Source organism: Anolis carolinensis, unplaced genomic scaffold (genome assembly GCF_035594765.1).
Source record: "Anolis carolinensis isolate JA03-04 unplaced genomic scaffold, rAnoCar3.1.pri scaffold_11, whole genome shotgun sequence".
In the NCBI taxonomy this organism is placed as follows: Eukaryota; Metazoa; Chordata; class Lepidosauria; order Squamata; family Dactyloidae; genus Anolis; species Anolis carolinensis.
Genome location: NW_026943822.1, coordinates 11,909,267 through 11,926,268, shown reverse-complemented (window position 1 = coordinate 11,926,268; position 17,002 = coordinate 11,909,267). Strand labels below are relative to the sequence as shown.

General features: G+C 41.6%; 1 protein-coding gene across 2 annotated transcripts in view; it reads left to right on the top strand.

Annotated features, from left to right (window-relative positions):
• The window catches only part of fam169b (Protein FAM169B), a 203,607-nt gene that overhangs the window by 4,577 nt on the left and 182,028 nt on the right, over positions 1–17,002 (top strand). For both annotated transcript variants that reach the window (XR_010000924.1, XM_062963269.1), the window contains exons 2-3: positions 6,516–6,649; positions 13,389–13,488. Coding sequence is in view for 1 of the 2 variants with exons in the window: in XM_062963269.1 (XP_062819339.1) it covers positions 6,516–6,649; positions 13,389–13,488 (234 nt within the window). In the remaining variant the exon portion in view is untranslated. The remainder of the gene's footprint in view (positions 1–6,515; positions 6,650–13,388; positions 13,489–17,002) is intronic.

The following is a 17,002-nucleotide window of genomic DNA, read 5'->3' as shown; positions in this document are numbered from 1 at the left end:
CTCTCTCTCTCTCTCTCTCTATATATATATATATATATCTGTAGAGTAATGTCCAGTGTGAGAGAAAGAACTCTTGTCTTCTTGAGGCAATTGTGAATGTTGCAGTTGGCCACCTTGATTAGCAATGAATGGCCTTGCGGCTTCAAAGCCTGGCTGCTTCCTGCCTAGGGGAATCCTTTGACGGGAAGTGTTAGCTGGCCCTGACACAGCATATTATTTGGGAACACAGAAATGCTGGACCACTCTAACAACCACCATGTTAGATTACACAGAGAGTGTTGCCATTGGCCACCTTGATTAGCACTAAATGGCCTTGCATCTTCAAAGCCTGGCTGCTTCCTGTCTGGGCCTTGCACCTTCAAAGCCTGGCTGCTTCCTGCCTGGGGGAATCCTTTGTCGGGCCGTGTTAGCTGGCCACGACACAGCATATTATTTGAGAACACAGAAATGCTGGGCCACTCTACACAACCACCATGTCAGACAACACAGAGAAGCCATTGAAAGCCACAAGCATGGGGACAATTTCAACAGAAAGGAGGAAACCATGAAAATAAACAAAATCTGGCTACCAGTATTAAAAAAACCTCTTAATCAAGACAGTAAATAAAGAACAACACTCAGAAGACAGGGGAATTCCAGACAGGAAACAATTGCATAACCTATTGCATAACCTATTGGAAAATAACTGCACCCAGTCTCTGGGACCATATCCTTTTGGCAAATGTGAATCTCCAAGAACATGTGGAAACCATCTTTTGAAAACCACTAGTCAAAAAAGCATGACCTTGTTAGAAGTCAACTCTTTGAACAGGTGTTATTAACATATATACATGTAATGGCACACAGGTAACTCAGCTGTTAAACTGAAGAATCATGTAACACATGCCACTACAAAAATATATATATTTGGTTAGCAAAGTTTTAAAGATGTTTGTTTGCAGTTGCAGTTTGCCCAAAAGATATACATTCCCTTGAAACCTCTTAGTTTACAATATGCACTCATTGATTTTAAAAAAGCCTTATTTGAAAAATACGATATTTTGTTTATGCATAAACACCTTGTATTAATTCAGAAACAGACACATTTCTTATTGAAGTTCAATTACACATAGGATGTGGCTTCTCTGTGTTGAGTACACAGGGTATCATTCTTAATCCAAAGTCCATAGTCTTTAAGTACGCTTGTACTCACTGAAATCCATAAGCATACTTCTATATTGAAGTGCAAAAGAGCAACATACACGTATCCACCTTCGCTGAGGGGTAGAGCAGACATACACACCTGCTTTCATTGAAAACCAAACACATACTGAGTACAAAATGGAGTTCTGAGTCTGCACATGCTCCGTACAATCACATGTCTATTACTCCGCCCACACCAAAGAGGTACAAATTGGCAAGTCAACATACACATAGAATACAGGTTAGCAAATATATATTTTAACAAATATTGAGAGGCTTGGGAGGTTGCTATTTCCAACAGAACTCTTGTCTGCTGGAGGCAAGTCTGAATGTTGCAACTGGCCAGCTTGATTAGCATTGAATAGTCTTGCAGCTTCAAAGCCTGGCTGGGGGATCCTTTGTTGGGAGGTGTTAGCTGGCCCTGATTGTTTCATATCTTGAATTCCTCTTTTTCTGAGTGTTGTTCTTTATTAACTGTCCTGATATTAGACTATTTTTAATACTGGTAGCCAGATTTTTATGGTTTCCTCCTTTTTGTTGAAATTGTCCATATGCTTGTGGCTTTCAATAGCTTCTCTGTGTAGTCCGACATGGTGGTTGTTAGAGTGGTCCAGCATTTTTGTGTTCCCAAATAATATGCTGTGTCCAGATTGGTTCATGACGTCCTCTGCTATGGTGGACTTCTCTGGTTGAGTTAGCCTGCAGTGCCTTTCATGTTCCTTGATTTATGTTTGGTGGTTCCTACGTAGACTTGTCCACGCTGCGTGGTATACTGTAGACTCCTGCAGAGCTGAGAGGATCCCTCTTGTCCTTTGCTGAACCCAAAGAACTGCATTGGATTCATAAGATTTGACCTCATAAGATTCAAAGACACTAGATTTGCGCAGCAGTAACAACAACAACAACAACAGCAATGTTATTTCTTACCCGCCCCTCCTCTTGGCTTGAGGCGGATTACAACCTCGCTGAAACACATCATCATAAATATTAAATAAAATACACAGATCAAAATGTATATCTACAAATACGTATATACATAAACCCACAGAACAAAGATTAAAATACAGTGAACACAAGGGACTCTTAAGTCCTTTTAAATCCAGGTAAATAACATGCAGACATATTCTCATGAGTTCAAAGGTACTCGTTTAAATATTAGCCCCCTAAATCCAGTTCATATAGCCTATCAAACAATAAATTGGGTTTTTAAATGATTCCCCACATTCCTCTGAAAGCATGACCAATGAATATTAGGAAGAAATAATCTCCCGTTACCTGATAGATAGGTAGGTAGGTAGGTAGATAAATACATGATAAATATAAGATAGATAGATAGATCAATGATAGATCAATGATAGATAGGAGAGTTAGATAGCTAAATGATAGATTATAGATAGAAGATAGATCAGTCTATAGATGATCAATGATTGATAGATCAATGATAGATGATAGATAGGAGAGTTAGCTAGATAAATGATAGATATAGATAGAAGATAGATCAGTCTATAGATTATCAATAATTGATTGATCAATGATAGATAGATGATAGATAGGAGCGTTAGATAAATGATAGATATAGATAGAAGATAAATCAGTCTATAGATGATCAATGATCAATAAATCAATTATAGATTATAGATAGGAGAGTTAGATAGATAAATAATAGATACAGATAGAAGATAGATCAGTCTATAGGTGATCAATGATCAATAGATCAATGATAGATAGGAGCATTAGATAAATGATAGATATAGACAGAAGATAGATAAAATAGATAGATGATTGATAGATCAGTAAATTGATTGATGATAGGTAGATAGATAAGTAGATAGATGATAGATTGATAAATGATATATAGATCAGTGATAGATGATAGAAGAGTTAGATTTTTTTATTGTGTCAGGAGCAACTTGAGAACATACTCAAGTCGCTTCTGACGTGAGAGAATTGGCCGTCTACAGAGATATTACCCAGAGGATGCCCGGATGTGTTACCATCCTGCTGGGAGGCTTCTCTCATGTCCTCGCAAGCTAGTGCTGGCAGACGGGAGCTCACCCAGTCTCGCGGATTCGAACTGCCAACCGCTTCCATGAATGGACGTAAACATTCATAACTCCCCCTCCGTAGACTTAACTTAAATACACATTAAAAATTGCACTTGTAATGTACGAAACTCCATTTTGGGGGCCAGCCTAAGCAATGTAGTTTTGCTTGCAACAGATGGCAAAACACTGTGATGTCATTCTTTGTCATTCATTCTTGGGAAGCTCTGCAAACGTTTTCATAGAATTTGCAAAGAAAAAAAAAAGCAGCGTCCAGGCACTTTTGTTGGGGCGGTGCAACGTCCAGCCAAATTAAACGAAAAACCTTTTGTATTACGCGGATTCCTGTGGGGTCATGTGATGTTTTTGGTTAAAATTGCCTTGTGGCTTTCAGTGTGTGTGTGTGTGTGTGTGTTTTTTTTTTTACTAAGTGCACGTTTGGAAGCAATTAAAGGCCTGTGTCCTTTAAGTAATGCTTATTAGTACATAACAGATGCTGTTTAGAAACATTATGCTTTTTAATAGGCTCTGCTTTCAGATTGAGCGTTGTTTTCCAAGCCCAACTGTCTGTCAGGAGGCTTAAAGGTATGGCATTGTTTATGCAAAGCTGAAGTCAATTTTCTGCTCCGAAATCAAGCCGTTACTGTTCCTCGAAGTTGGGTTTTTCTCTCTCTCATTCTAGTAATAAAATCTCCACTTAATTTCCAACCTCAGAACATTTCAGAAACACATTGAACCATACAATTAAAACATTTTCCTCTGCCTTTAGTGCATATGCTTACAGTTAATTTGTTTGTCCTTGATTGATTAGTAGAAAATATACTTTAAGTGGCCCTGTAATTAACACTGGAGATGTAGAATTAAGGCAGTATATTAGATCTGCTTAATAACATTCTTAATGGCTGTCCTTCCTTATTGAAATACTTTTAGTGTAAGCTGTTTTGAGTCTCCTTTGTGGAGAGAAAAAGCAGGATATAAATAAACATAATAATCATAGTACAGTAGAGTCTCACTTATCCAAGCTTCGCTTACCCAAGCCTCTGGATTATCCAACGCATTTTTGTAGTCAATGTTTTCGATATATCATGATATTTTGGTGCTAAATTCGTAAATACAGTAGTTACAACATATTGAACTACTTTTTTCTGTCAAATTTGTTGTAAAACATGATGTTTTGGTGCTTAATTTGTAAAATCATAACCTAATTTGATGTTTAATAGGCTTTTCCTTAATCCCTCCTTATTATCCAAGATATTCGCTTATCCAAGGTTCTGCTGGCCCGTTTAGCTTGGATAAGACTCTACGTAATAGTTTTTACTTTTCATAGAATCATAGAGTTGGAAGAGACCTTGTGTGCCATCCAGTCCAACCCCCTTCCAAGAAGCAGGAAAATTGCATTTAAAGCACCCCTGATAGATGGCCATCCATCATCTACTTAAAAGCCTCCAAAGAAGGAGACTCAACCACACACCTGGAGCAGAGAGTTACACTGCTGAACAGCTCTCACAGTGAGGAAGTTCTTCCTAATGTTCAGGTGGAATCTCCTTTCCCGTAGTTTGAAGCCGTTGTTCCGTGTCCTGGTCTCCAGGGCAGCAGAAAATAAGCTTGCGCCCTCCTCCCTATGACTTCCCCTCACATATTTTTACATGGCAATAATCATGTCTCCTCTCAGCCTTCTCTTCTGTAGGCTAAACATGCCCAACTCTTTAAGCCGCTCTTCATAGGGCTTGTTCTCCAGACCGTTGATCATTTTAGTTACCCTCCCCTGGACACATTCCAGCTTGTCAACATCTCCCTTCAATTGCGGTGCCCAGAATTGGACACAGTGTGATTCCAGGTATGATCTGACCAAGGCAGAATTAGTGGGGTAGCACGACTTCCCTGGATCTAGACCAGAGGTCCTCAAACTTTTAAAGAAGTTCATGGTTCACGGTCCCTCAGACTGTTTGGGCGGCCGGACTATTATGAAAAAAGTCCAAAATTAGGATTTTTGTTGTTGTGTGCCTTCAAGTCGTTTCAGTCGTTCACCCTAAGTTTAAAGTTTAGGACAGCGGTGTGGTAAATGACCGCTAACGGGCCTTTGTTTGGGGACCTCTGATCTAGACACTGGCTTTTTTAGCCGCCGCATCACCTTGTTGGCTCATATTTAACTTGTTGTCCACAAGGACCTCAAGATCTTTTTCACATGTACTGCTATCGAGCCAGGCATTTTCCTTGCACCTTTCTGTCAAATGGTATTTAAGAAAGTTTTCTCAGTCCCCTAACTTTTTTAAAAAAGCTATCTTTGCCAGAATAGCAGAAAAATCTTGGAGAGCGATTTACATTTCCTACAGCATGAAGAGAGATATTCCCTTCCACATGAATGAAGACATGTAAAAGGCCTGAGGCTGCTACCTACCGGTAAAGGCCTTTGTTGACATTGCTGCTGTAGAATCGGTGTGTGTGATCCTGGACTTGTTTACCAGCTTGGGCTATTTAAGACCGTAGTCGGTCTTTTCAACTCTGCAGAAATGCAAAGGCGGGAATGTCTGGAATCTCTCAAATGCAGGAGGCCTCTCGCTCCAAATATAACCCCTGCATGGTTGTAGGCTACCTTTGCGGAGAAACCCTCATCTGCCTTTGTTGATAACCTTCTTATCCGTTTGGCTTTTGAAAGTAGAATCAGACTGGTTTTTGCTTGTTGCTGTTTTTTGGCACAATCTCCTCTGCACATTGCCTTCAAAGTTTTCAACAATCGCAACTTACCATGTTGGCAGTTTAGAAGTTGTGTGAGTACACCTTACAGTATTAATTTTAAAAGAATTGCCCTGACTATTCATAAGTTTGAATTAAAGCTGCTGATAATGGCATGTGAAACCTTAAATTGCTTTTGACCTCAGTGTTTGCAGGTCCACCTCTCTCTCTATATATATACACCACATTTACTCCATTGTGATGTTCACTTTTTTGGGCTAAACGACCTCACCTAAATTAAGGTACGCATTAGATTCACGTCATACGGTCATCTTCTAGACTGGGATATGATCCAGATTATCAAAGCACATAATCCACATTATCTGCTTTGAACTTTTTTAACGTGCTTTTGTCCCTGGTCAAATAGTTTGAAGGTTTTGCCCAGTCTTCTTGAAACAAATGGGGACATTCCCTGAATAATGTGGTTGCTGGGGTTAGCTTACAACCAATGGAGATCCTTGGCAGCAGAAATTGGCACTAATAGAACATTTTCTCATTCATACAGATCTGAGCAGTTTACATTAACATATCAATATTTCACATTTCCCTTCCTCTTAGGTCTCCTGTATCCAGTGGATATGAAAGGAACAAATCCTGAAGTGATAGCAGGGACAGCCATGGAATACTATGGAAAACTATTAGAGGAATCATCCTTCGCTCCTGAGCTTTTCTCTGTTCCAGGAAGAGAGAAAGTAAGTACAACTTATCCATTCTTTTTGTTTAGAAGCATGCCTCACTTGCTTAGAGGCATGGTAGGTAAAGTTTTCCCCCTGACTTAATGTCCAGTTGTGTCCGATTCTGGGGGTTGGTGCTCATCTCCATTTCTAAGCCGAAGAGCCGGCTTTGTCCGTAGACACCTCCAAGGTCATGTGGCCGGCATGACTGCATGGAGCGCCATTACCTTCCCGCCACAGCAGTACCTATTGATCTACTCACATTTGCATGTTTTTGAACTGCTAGGTTGGCAGAAGCTGAGGTTAACAGTGGGCGCTCACTCTTCTCCCCAGATTCGAACCTGCAACCTTTCGGTCAGCAAGTTTAGCAGCTCAGCGCTTTAACACGCTGCGCCACCGCAGCGTGTTAAAAATTAATTGCCCTCTTTAAAAATTAATTGCCCGCTTGTGGGCCAAGCACCCTATGTTGGGAACCAGGGAGGTATCCCAAAAAAGCAAAGGCAGCCTGCCTTAAAATACTCTTGCTATGCCCTCTAGTGTCCCAAGAACCGAACTGCGTGAGAGGCTAAATCGAACAACTGGGGCATGTGTGAGTGTGTGTGTGGGAGGACAAGAGGGTGAAGGCTGTTGTTCTGTCCTTAGCTCAACCTGTCGTGCCTGGATGCAGCCAGTGCTGGCCTCCCATCTGCTGCTGAGACGGAGAGGGCAGGCGGAGAGGCTTAGCACGCTAAGTGACACTGCGTCCCTCCCTGCAAGAGCGAGACACAATGGAGTGAGCTGAGGATGCAGCCTTGCCCTTGCTTCCCAAGGTCTTTGCATTTCTGCAGCTAATGGTCCAAAACCAAGGGTTATTTCTGATGTCTTCGCTGCGTTGTCACACTCTAGGAGTAGAGCAGGTATTTGTGGAAACACTAGGCCGATATGTTGGCTGTATTATAAGGAACCCCATTGTTTGGGTCGCTATTATTCTCTCCTCCCAGATGTGACAGATGTGTAGTTTCCGAAGGCCTGGAACTCCATTCTGTTGTGGAAGACTGAAAAGAAGATGAACTGAGGCCACAGATACACTGCCAGATAATGCAGCTCCAGGATGCAATTTAACTGCAGCTGGACCCACCAGCATATTATTTATTATTATTATTAACTGGATTTCTATACCGCTTTTCTCACCCCTGGGGGGACTCAAAGCGGTTTACAACATAATAAATGACAAAATTCAATGCCTTACATATATATAAAAATATATCACATATCTAAATATAATACATACAACTGTAGATTAAAACCATTAAAACTATAAAAACATCAAACAAAGACACATGCATAAAACATGCTATTACAGCAATTAACATAGATCCCTTCTCTTCCCCCACCACCACCCCCCATCTCCCTCATATAATGCAGTTTCAGAATGCATTCTGAAACTGCATTATATGGCAGTGTAGATCCATCCTGGAGTGAACTGCATTGTATGGCAGTGTTGGCTCTTGTTATCCAGTTCAATGCAGTTAAACTGCATTATGAAACTGCATTATATACTATTTATTTATTTACAGTATTTATATTCCACCCTTCTCACCCCGAAGGGGACTCAGGGCGGATCACATTATAACACACATAGGGCAAACATTCAATGCCCATAAACACATCAAACAGAGACTGAGAGACACACGCAGAGGCAAGTTAACCTTCTTCTGAGGGGATGTTCGATTCTGGCCACAGGGGGGAGCAGCTGCTTCATCATCCACACTGACGGCACTTCCTCATTCCAGGTCGTAAATTAGTTAATCTTGCCTCCCCACTTTATAAGTGGTACCTTATCTCCTACTTGATAGATGCAACTATCTTTCGGGTTGCTAGGTCAGGAACGAGCAGGGGCTATTTTTTATTTTTAATTGACGGGTGCTCACCCCGCCACGGGCTGGCCTCGAACTCATGACCTCATGGTCAGAGTGATTTAAGGCAGCTGCTCAACAGCTGCGCCACAGCCCGGCCCCTCAAGTAAGTACTAATTACTTACTTGATAAAACTAGGTGATCCCTTGTTGTCCTGTAATGGTCCTGTATGTGTTGTGTCACATATGGCTGTACAGCCCTATTCATGACCTGCATGTTCTTCTGCAGTGAGGACATCAGTTTCCAATGGAAGGCGGTCCTGGTCAGGGTTGGCTTGACATACCTTCTTCCTCTTGACACATTTTTCCCTCCCACCCTCCATTTGTGCCTCTTCGAATTCCACAGCACTGTTGGTCACAGCTGACTTCCAGTTAGACCCTCAAGGGCCAGGGCTTCCCAGTTCTCTCTCAGTGTCTGTGCCACCATTTTAAAAGTAGGCCCATTTTTCAATATCTTTTCCTGTCCACCAATCTTTTGTTTTCCGTTCTTGAATTGGGAGTATAATAACTGCTTTGGGAGATGGTGATTGGGCATTTGGACAACGTGGCTAATCCAGCGGAGTTGATGGCGTAGGAGCATCACTTCAATGTTGGTGGTCTTTGCTTCATCCAGCACACAGACATTTGTCCACCTGTCTTCCCAAGAGATTTGCAGGGGTTTTGGGAGTCAACAGTGATGGAATTGTTCCAGCAGTTGAGAGTGATATCTGTAGATGGTCCATGTTTTGCAGGTGTAGAACAGGATTGGGAGGAACATAGCTTTATAAACAAGCACCTTGGTCTCCCTATGGATGACCCAATCCTCAACTACTCTCTACTAGGCTTGCTCAAATAATTCGATTTTCCCGTTACCCGTTATTAATTCGTTATTTTCGTTTGTTTTGAAGCAATATAGAACCTTGGTTGTCCACACGTCTGGATATCGCGGTTTCGAATCGCGAGAGGCCGTTTTTTCTTATTTCTTCGTTTTTTTCGTTAAGAAAAAAAAGCTTTTGCAAATCACCCAAACTCCTTTCCTTTTGCCCCTCAGCCAATGGGAGGGGGCGAGGGGGAAGGAGGCCGAGGAGGAGGAGGAAGACGGAGGGGGGAAATGGCCGCCGCCTCGCCTCAGCTCAGGCCTGGAGAGACCGAGAGGGGCCCGGCGGTGAGGAGGAAGAGGCCCGGGATGCGAGGGGGTGTGGGCCAGGCCCGTCCTCGGCTGCTCCCAGGGGCCCAGATTCGCACCCTCCCTCCCCCCAATACAGGTCTCCAGTCCATACCACGCTACATGAACTTGAATGGATACTGTGGTTGTGTTGTCGAAAGCTTTCATGGCCGGGATCACACTGTTGTGGTATGTATTCCGGGCTCTATGGCCATGTGCCAGAAGCATTCGCTCCTGACGTTTCACCCACATCTGTGGCAGACATAGAGGTTTTGACGTCTGTGCGAAGCTAGGCAAGTGGGGTTTATATATCTGTGGAAGGTCCAGAGTGGGAGAAAGAACTCTTGTCTGTGGGAGGCAAGTGTGAATGTTGCAATTGGTCACCTTGATTAGCATTGAATAGCCTTGCAGCTTCAAAGCCTGGCTGCTTCCTACCTGGGGGAATCCTTTGTTGGGAGGTATTAGCTGGCCCTGATTGTTTCCTGTCTGGAATTCCCATTTTCTGGGTGTTTCTGGGAAGGTAATGGCACTCCATGTAGTCATGCCGGCCACATGACCTTGGAGGTGTCTATGGACAACACTGGCTCTTGGGCTTAGAAATGGAGATGAGCACCAACCCCCAGAGTCAGACATGACTGAACTTAACGTCAAGGGATACCTTTACCTTTACCTACACACACACACTCACACACACACACACACACACACACACAAGCAGGGACTATATATATATATATATATATATATATATATACACAATATATATCACACACACACCAATTTAACAAAGTTTCAGCCACAAAAACAAAGTTTCTGAAGTAGAACAATGACTTTCACAGTAAAGACAACCCAATTTAACAGGAAATAAGACTTTCAAACCAGGAACAGATTTCTGCAATTATTAAAAAATGGTTTATTATAAAAGCTATGAAAATTTGCCAAAAATCAGAAGATAAGGGAAACGTTCCACATTTTGGTGAGCTATCAGTGTTAAATGTGTTCTACCACTGTACCAAGTTTGAAGAAGATCACTCAAAAAATGAGGGCGGGAGAGCCCCCTAAGTCCCCCCCCCCTTCGGGCTGTTTTTGGGCCACCGCGCATGCGCGTCCGCCATTAACGAATTAATTTAGAAAATAACGAATTTTCGTTAATTTCGAAAAATTTTGGGGGCCAAATTCGTTATTAGCAACAAAAACGAAAAACTGCCCCCTCTAGTTTTGAAACGAGTTTAGAATCAAATTTTTCATGGATCGATCAAGCCTACTCTCTACTTCATTCGGAAAAATGCCAGCCTGCACTGAACTGCATTATATGGCAGTGTTGATTCATGTTATCCAGTTCAATGCAGTTAAACTCATTCTGAAACTGCTTTATATATGGCAGTGAGAAATATATATGGTTTTATATATGTCTTGAGAATCAAAGAAAATTAGCAGTTTCACCTAATGCTGCAATAGAAGATGACACTCAGATGAAGTACACCCAAGACGTAAAATAAATATATACATAAATAAAAATCTTCATTTCCCCCACTTCAAACTTGCTAACTCACCAGTTTCAACCTGACTTTTTTCTGGGGGTGTTGTTTGATTGACATTGGTGCCATTTTAATATTTTCCTTTAGAAATGTACAGATGAGCAATAGTCTTATCTTTTTCAATGAGAGATACTCAATCTATTTAATAATGGGGCTCAGGAGATATTATATAATTTTATTCACACTTGTCTCAACTCCTTTACCTAATGTATCATCAATGGAAAACATATTCTACCTGATTTCCTTGAAATTTATATAATAGTATTGCTATTCAGTATAGGGAATCTAACCTCACTGCCCTCATATTTCATTTTACAGCATTAAATGTTTAATATTATCCTGGTTGGGTTTGTACTGGACGAGAAACCACTGCTGTCTGTTGTAAAAACCTGCCATTGTAAGCTTTGGATTTGCGCTCTTATCCCTTCGTGTACGAAGGGAGCAAATGTAAAGCTTTGGTTTGCGGTTTGGCATAAGCTGCAGTCCCTTGTTATGTATGTATACGGGAATTCGTTTTGTTTAAACCACAGTTAACAAACTAGACTCTGGAAGTGTGGTTAGATCCTACTTTGTTCAGTGCTGGGAACACTGACTCAAGTTTCCATGAACTGACTTTACAGGTCCAACGGTTTACATAGATGATCAGTAATCCATTTGCAGCAGGTAGATCCCAATTACTGGGGCAGTGGGTCTGTTCTGTGGTGTTGGTTGCTCTAAAGATTTCCAAGGTGGATTTGAGGTCTTGCAAATGGTTGAACTCTCCTTTCTTGAGGCTTGAAGTGGACCAGCTATAGATCTTCCTCATGTGTCCTGGCTAGTCATGTTCTGGTTGGCAATAAAGTTGCAAGCTTTTCCTGTATATTGCCCAGTGACTGAGTTGCTCATTGCTGAGCCAGATCATAAAATAACATTAATAATAGTGATTTTTTTTTTTCATGTCAGGAGCGACTTGAGAAACTGCAAGTCGCTCCTGCTGTGAGAGTATTGGCTGTCTGCAAGGACATTGCCCAGGGGATGCCTGGATGTTTTGATATTTTTACCATCCTTGTGGAGCTGGAGGTGATAGAGGGAGCTCATCCACACTCTCCCCGGGTTGGATTCCAACTTGGCAGCCTTCAGGTCAGCAACCCAACCTTCAAGTCACAAGGCTAATGATAATATTGATAATAATAATAAATGAATATATTGCACGCCACTCCCTGTGACTTGAAGTAATAACTGATTACCTATTTTGAGAGGAGTCCTTGGTAGTGCAGTGCGTTAAACTCTTGTGCTTGCAGAACTGCTGACAGGTAAGCGATTCAAATCCAGGGAGAGTGGGTGAGCTCCCTCTGTTAGCTCCAGCTCACCATGCGGTGACATGAGAAAAGCCTCCCACAAGGATAGTAAAACATCAAACATCCGGGTGTCCCCTGAGCAACATCCTTGCAGACAGCCAGTTCTCTCACATTAGAAGTGACTTGTAGTTTCTTAGGTCACTCCTGACAAGGAGAAAAAACCCACCTATTTTGAGCAACTTACCCGTATTGCCTCGAATCTAATGTGCCATCGAATCTAATGTGCACCTCAATTTTCCAAACCCAGAAACTCAAAAATGTATTTGCCATATTGTGTGCATCTAATGTGCACCCTAATTTTTGGAAGGCAATTTAGTCAAAAAATTCATTGCATTGCCACCATTCCTGATTGTCAACATTGTCCATTTTCAGTGCTTCTTATTTCTGTTTTGAAACCAAGGCAATCCTCTGATGAAAAAAATTGAAGGAATGAATTGCACAACAGAGACAGTATGATTCTTAGATTGCTTTCCTTTGCGTGTACAATGGCATGTTGGAGTTCAATGTAAGGCAATTCCCAGATTGTATTATTTTAGAAGTGGCATGCGATGTGCAACCAGGCTGTGTGCATGTCCTTGCAGACAGAGGTCAAGGATCTAAAGTTTAAGCCTCTGTGTACAGAGAGTAGATTGCTTTCAATAAACATTTCAGACATTATGGTTCTTAGGTTCCTTTACTTTGAGCATATAATCACTTATCGGAGAGTTCAATAAAAGACCATTTCTAGAAAGAGTGGTTTGAAAATCACAGGGTAATGATGATAATTTTGCTCTTTTTCTACTTTGTGTCAGCACTACACTTTGGGTATGGGTATTATGAATGTAAATAACATATTTAATCATAGGTTCAACTAGAGGCTTCCCTGATGCACTTCCTCCCTCTCTACAGAGAAGACAGTAAATGTAAGATCCTGGTTTTAACTGACCCCCAAGACAAAACTTCAGGTTAGTGTATTCTTTCCTCCCCCTTCTTTTTCTTCACTATGCCTCAGATAATGATTGGAAAAAATAGATATTACCTCTGTGGCTAAGGGAAGTTGGTGCCGAATGGGAAGCTGGATAGGAGGCCGTAAAGGAATTCCCCGCAAGATGTTCCACATTTCTATCATATACAAGGGTTGAATGAAAAGTAATGCCTCCACCTTTGTTACTTGGGTTTGGATGGGAATATTTTAATAAATCAAACGCAGAAATAATCCTTAGAATGTGCTCTTTAACTACCACTATTCACTTTTCCACATAATCACCAGACAATTTGATACATTTATGCCAACAATGAACAGGTTTTCTGAAGCCGTCATGGAAGAAGTCGACATTCTGTTTCCGCAACCAGCATCTCACAGGACCCATCGTGCATAGATCTTCCGATAGCCAAGCAAAGCAATAATGTGACCCACACGTTCCTGTGAAATGCCGATTATGCTCGAAATTTTTCTCTAATACGACAATTGTCCTGAATCAATCTGTCAACCTTTTGCTTGTGAAACTCAGTGGTTGCTGTCGCAGGACGTCCAACTCTTTGTTTGTCACGCAAGTCAGATGTTCCCACCTCAGCATCTTTAAACTTACTTGTCCAGTGGCGCACAGGACTCACATTAACACAATCACCCTAAACAGCTTGCATTCTCTGATGAATCTCCTTTGGGGTGACACCTTCTGCTGTCAAGAATTCAGTGACTGCACATTGCTTAAGTCGCATTGACCGCCCGTCTGTGCAGGGTTCCATACTTTGCACTTTAACAACACAACCATTCAATGCTAAGGCTTCCTGCCAAATGGAAGTATAGAGGAAAGTCTACTGAACAAGCCAGTACCTGCCGCATACCAGTACTGCCAACTGTTGAGGAGTTATGAAGGTGGAGGCATTACTTTTCATTCAACCCTCGTACATGCAGTCCCCAAGTTACGAAAAGATTGGTTCAGTAGGTTTGTTCTTAAGTTGTATTTGCATGTATGCCGAAATAGGCACATTTTAAAAGTGTAACTCCAGCCAAGTGTATGTATGTGTGTCTATATTAATATATGAGCTTTGGATAGCATAGGGAAGTGTTAACATCCCTGTGGTGTTTGTTTTGCTGTCTGTGCCCCTGTTTAGAAGATTTCCATCACTTTCTGTCCTTGTGATCATTGGATTGGTGCTAAAGCTCCAGTGGAGACCCCTTTTCCCCACGATAATAACTCTTTCAAGAATGAATTTCCCTTCATTCCTAGGGGTAGACTACTCTCACTTTCTGTTGTCTCTTAACTAGGAGCCGTTTGGAAGTCGGGTATTTATAACTTGGGGATTGCCTATATACTCATTTTTAAGTCCACTGCATAGATAAGGCAAGGGCAAGCCCTTCTTTTAGTTTTTTTTTCTTGGATAGATTAAGCTCCTGTGTATACAAAACCTTTCTCTTCTTGGACAAAGGTGTAGATTGACACGTTGGCATTGGCTAGATCAGAGCTGGACAATGGTTGGAAACTAAGGCTCCTTAAGAGACCATGAAGGGCTGCATCTCCACTCTGCATTCCCTGTAAAGAGAACAAAATAGAATAAAAAAAATGATTTTCTGCCCCCAAATTAAGGGCATTTTCAGCAATGGTGATACCCTTTTTATGTACAACACGATGTGATTGAAAATTCACCTTCTGTTTTAGAAAACAAAAAAGGCTTCTCTCTGGCCTTCTCGAGTCCCCAAGGAGAAAAGTGGGGCATAAATAAAGTTAATACTACTATTACTATTACTACAAATAGTAATAAGCTGCCTCCCAAAATGTAGTGATTATGCCCCCACATATCTTCCAAGCCAGTTGCGTGTTTTGGGTGTAGAAGTAGTTAACTGAAATAGCTACTCCCAGTTTTTTGGGCAGTGCTGAGGTTGTCATAAACTCACTCTGATAAATATTCATGAATCTTACAAAATTTCTCCAATCTCACATAAATTTGAAAAGCAGTTGAAACGTCTCGCTCTCAGCAAATGCTCTTTTATAGAAGCTGTTTCTCACCTGCGTGACAATGTTTTGTCTGCATAAGGTAAGAAAATGAAGGGATTGTTATGCTCCCTGTGTTTTATCTTTCTATTTTGTTCATGCTTTTTGCGTTTTAATCCATAACCCAGCTTAATGCCTTCTTCATTATTGAACTCCTTAGCAGTTCTCTCAGGTATGTCGTGAGTTGCCATCCTTGGAGCTTTTGTTAGTTTAGGAACATTGAGAGCACATTGTACGGCCGCCTTCCATTTATTTTACAATCACCATGTCTAGAAATGTTAAAGTTGACATCTCCTTTAAATTCAATTTAAGATGATTGCGGCATGGCAACGCTTTGTCGTAAGGTGTTCAGTGGAACAAAGGAACACACTACTTTCTGCCGCCAACCTGCAATAATGAAGAAGAGTCAACTTTTTAATGAGTATTGGTCACAAAAAGCCCCCCTTGCAGTTCCCCGGAACACTGTGTGTCATAATGGTGTTCTGCTGGATTATTTAAAAAGGTAGAAAAGTTTGGAATCCATGTAATAGGTAAGAGAAGTTTGTCTTTTTCACTGTTGCTTCTGAAGTCATTGTGGCCAGAGTTGCGATCGGAGAATAAAGGCTCCAGCAAGTGGAATCCATGGTCTCCTGCTAAACGCTGTGACAGATGAAAGCCAATGACAAAATCTTTGGTAAAGTGTCCCCAATTTAAATTATGTTCCTTCACCAGCTGAACAGTTCTATAGTAATCCAAATGGAGCACAATTTACATTATGGTGATTATAATGATGATATGATAATAAAAATTAATGTAATAACTGCTTTGCTCTATGGCTTGAGGTGGGATAGGTAAAGGTAAAGGTTTTCCCCTGACATGAAGTCTAGTTGCCTCCGACTCTGGGGGTTGGCGTTTATCTCCATTTCTAAGCCGAAGAGCTGGCATTGTCCGTAGACACCTCCAAGGTCATGTGGCCGGCATGACTGCATGGAGTGCTGTTACCTTCCTGCTGGAGCTGTACCTATTGATCTACTCACATTGGCATGTTTTCTAACTGCTAGGTTGGCAGATGCTGGGGCTAACAGCGGGCGCTCACTCCGCTCCCCAGATTCAAGCCTTCAACCTTTCGGTCAGCAAGTTCAGCAGCTTAGTGCTTTAATGCGTTGCGTCACTGAGGGCTCCACATGATGTTGGCAATGATGATGGTGATGATATGATAAAAAACAATGTAATAACCACCTCCCTCTGTGGCTTGAAGTGGGATACAACATCATTAAAACATGAGACAAAACACTATTAAAAGACATTCAGGCAGTCCCCGAGTTACAAAAACCTAACTTACAAATGACGCATAATTAAGAATCGGGGTGAGACTACCAGAAGTGAGAAAAATCTACTCCTAGGCAGGGAAATTCACGCCTGGGGAAAAGGTCTTCTCCATTGAAGCTTTCTCTCCAAACCTTGTTTCCACAACAAGCCACATTTTCCAGAATCGAATTCTCACAGG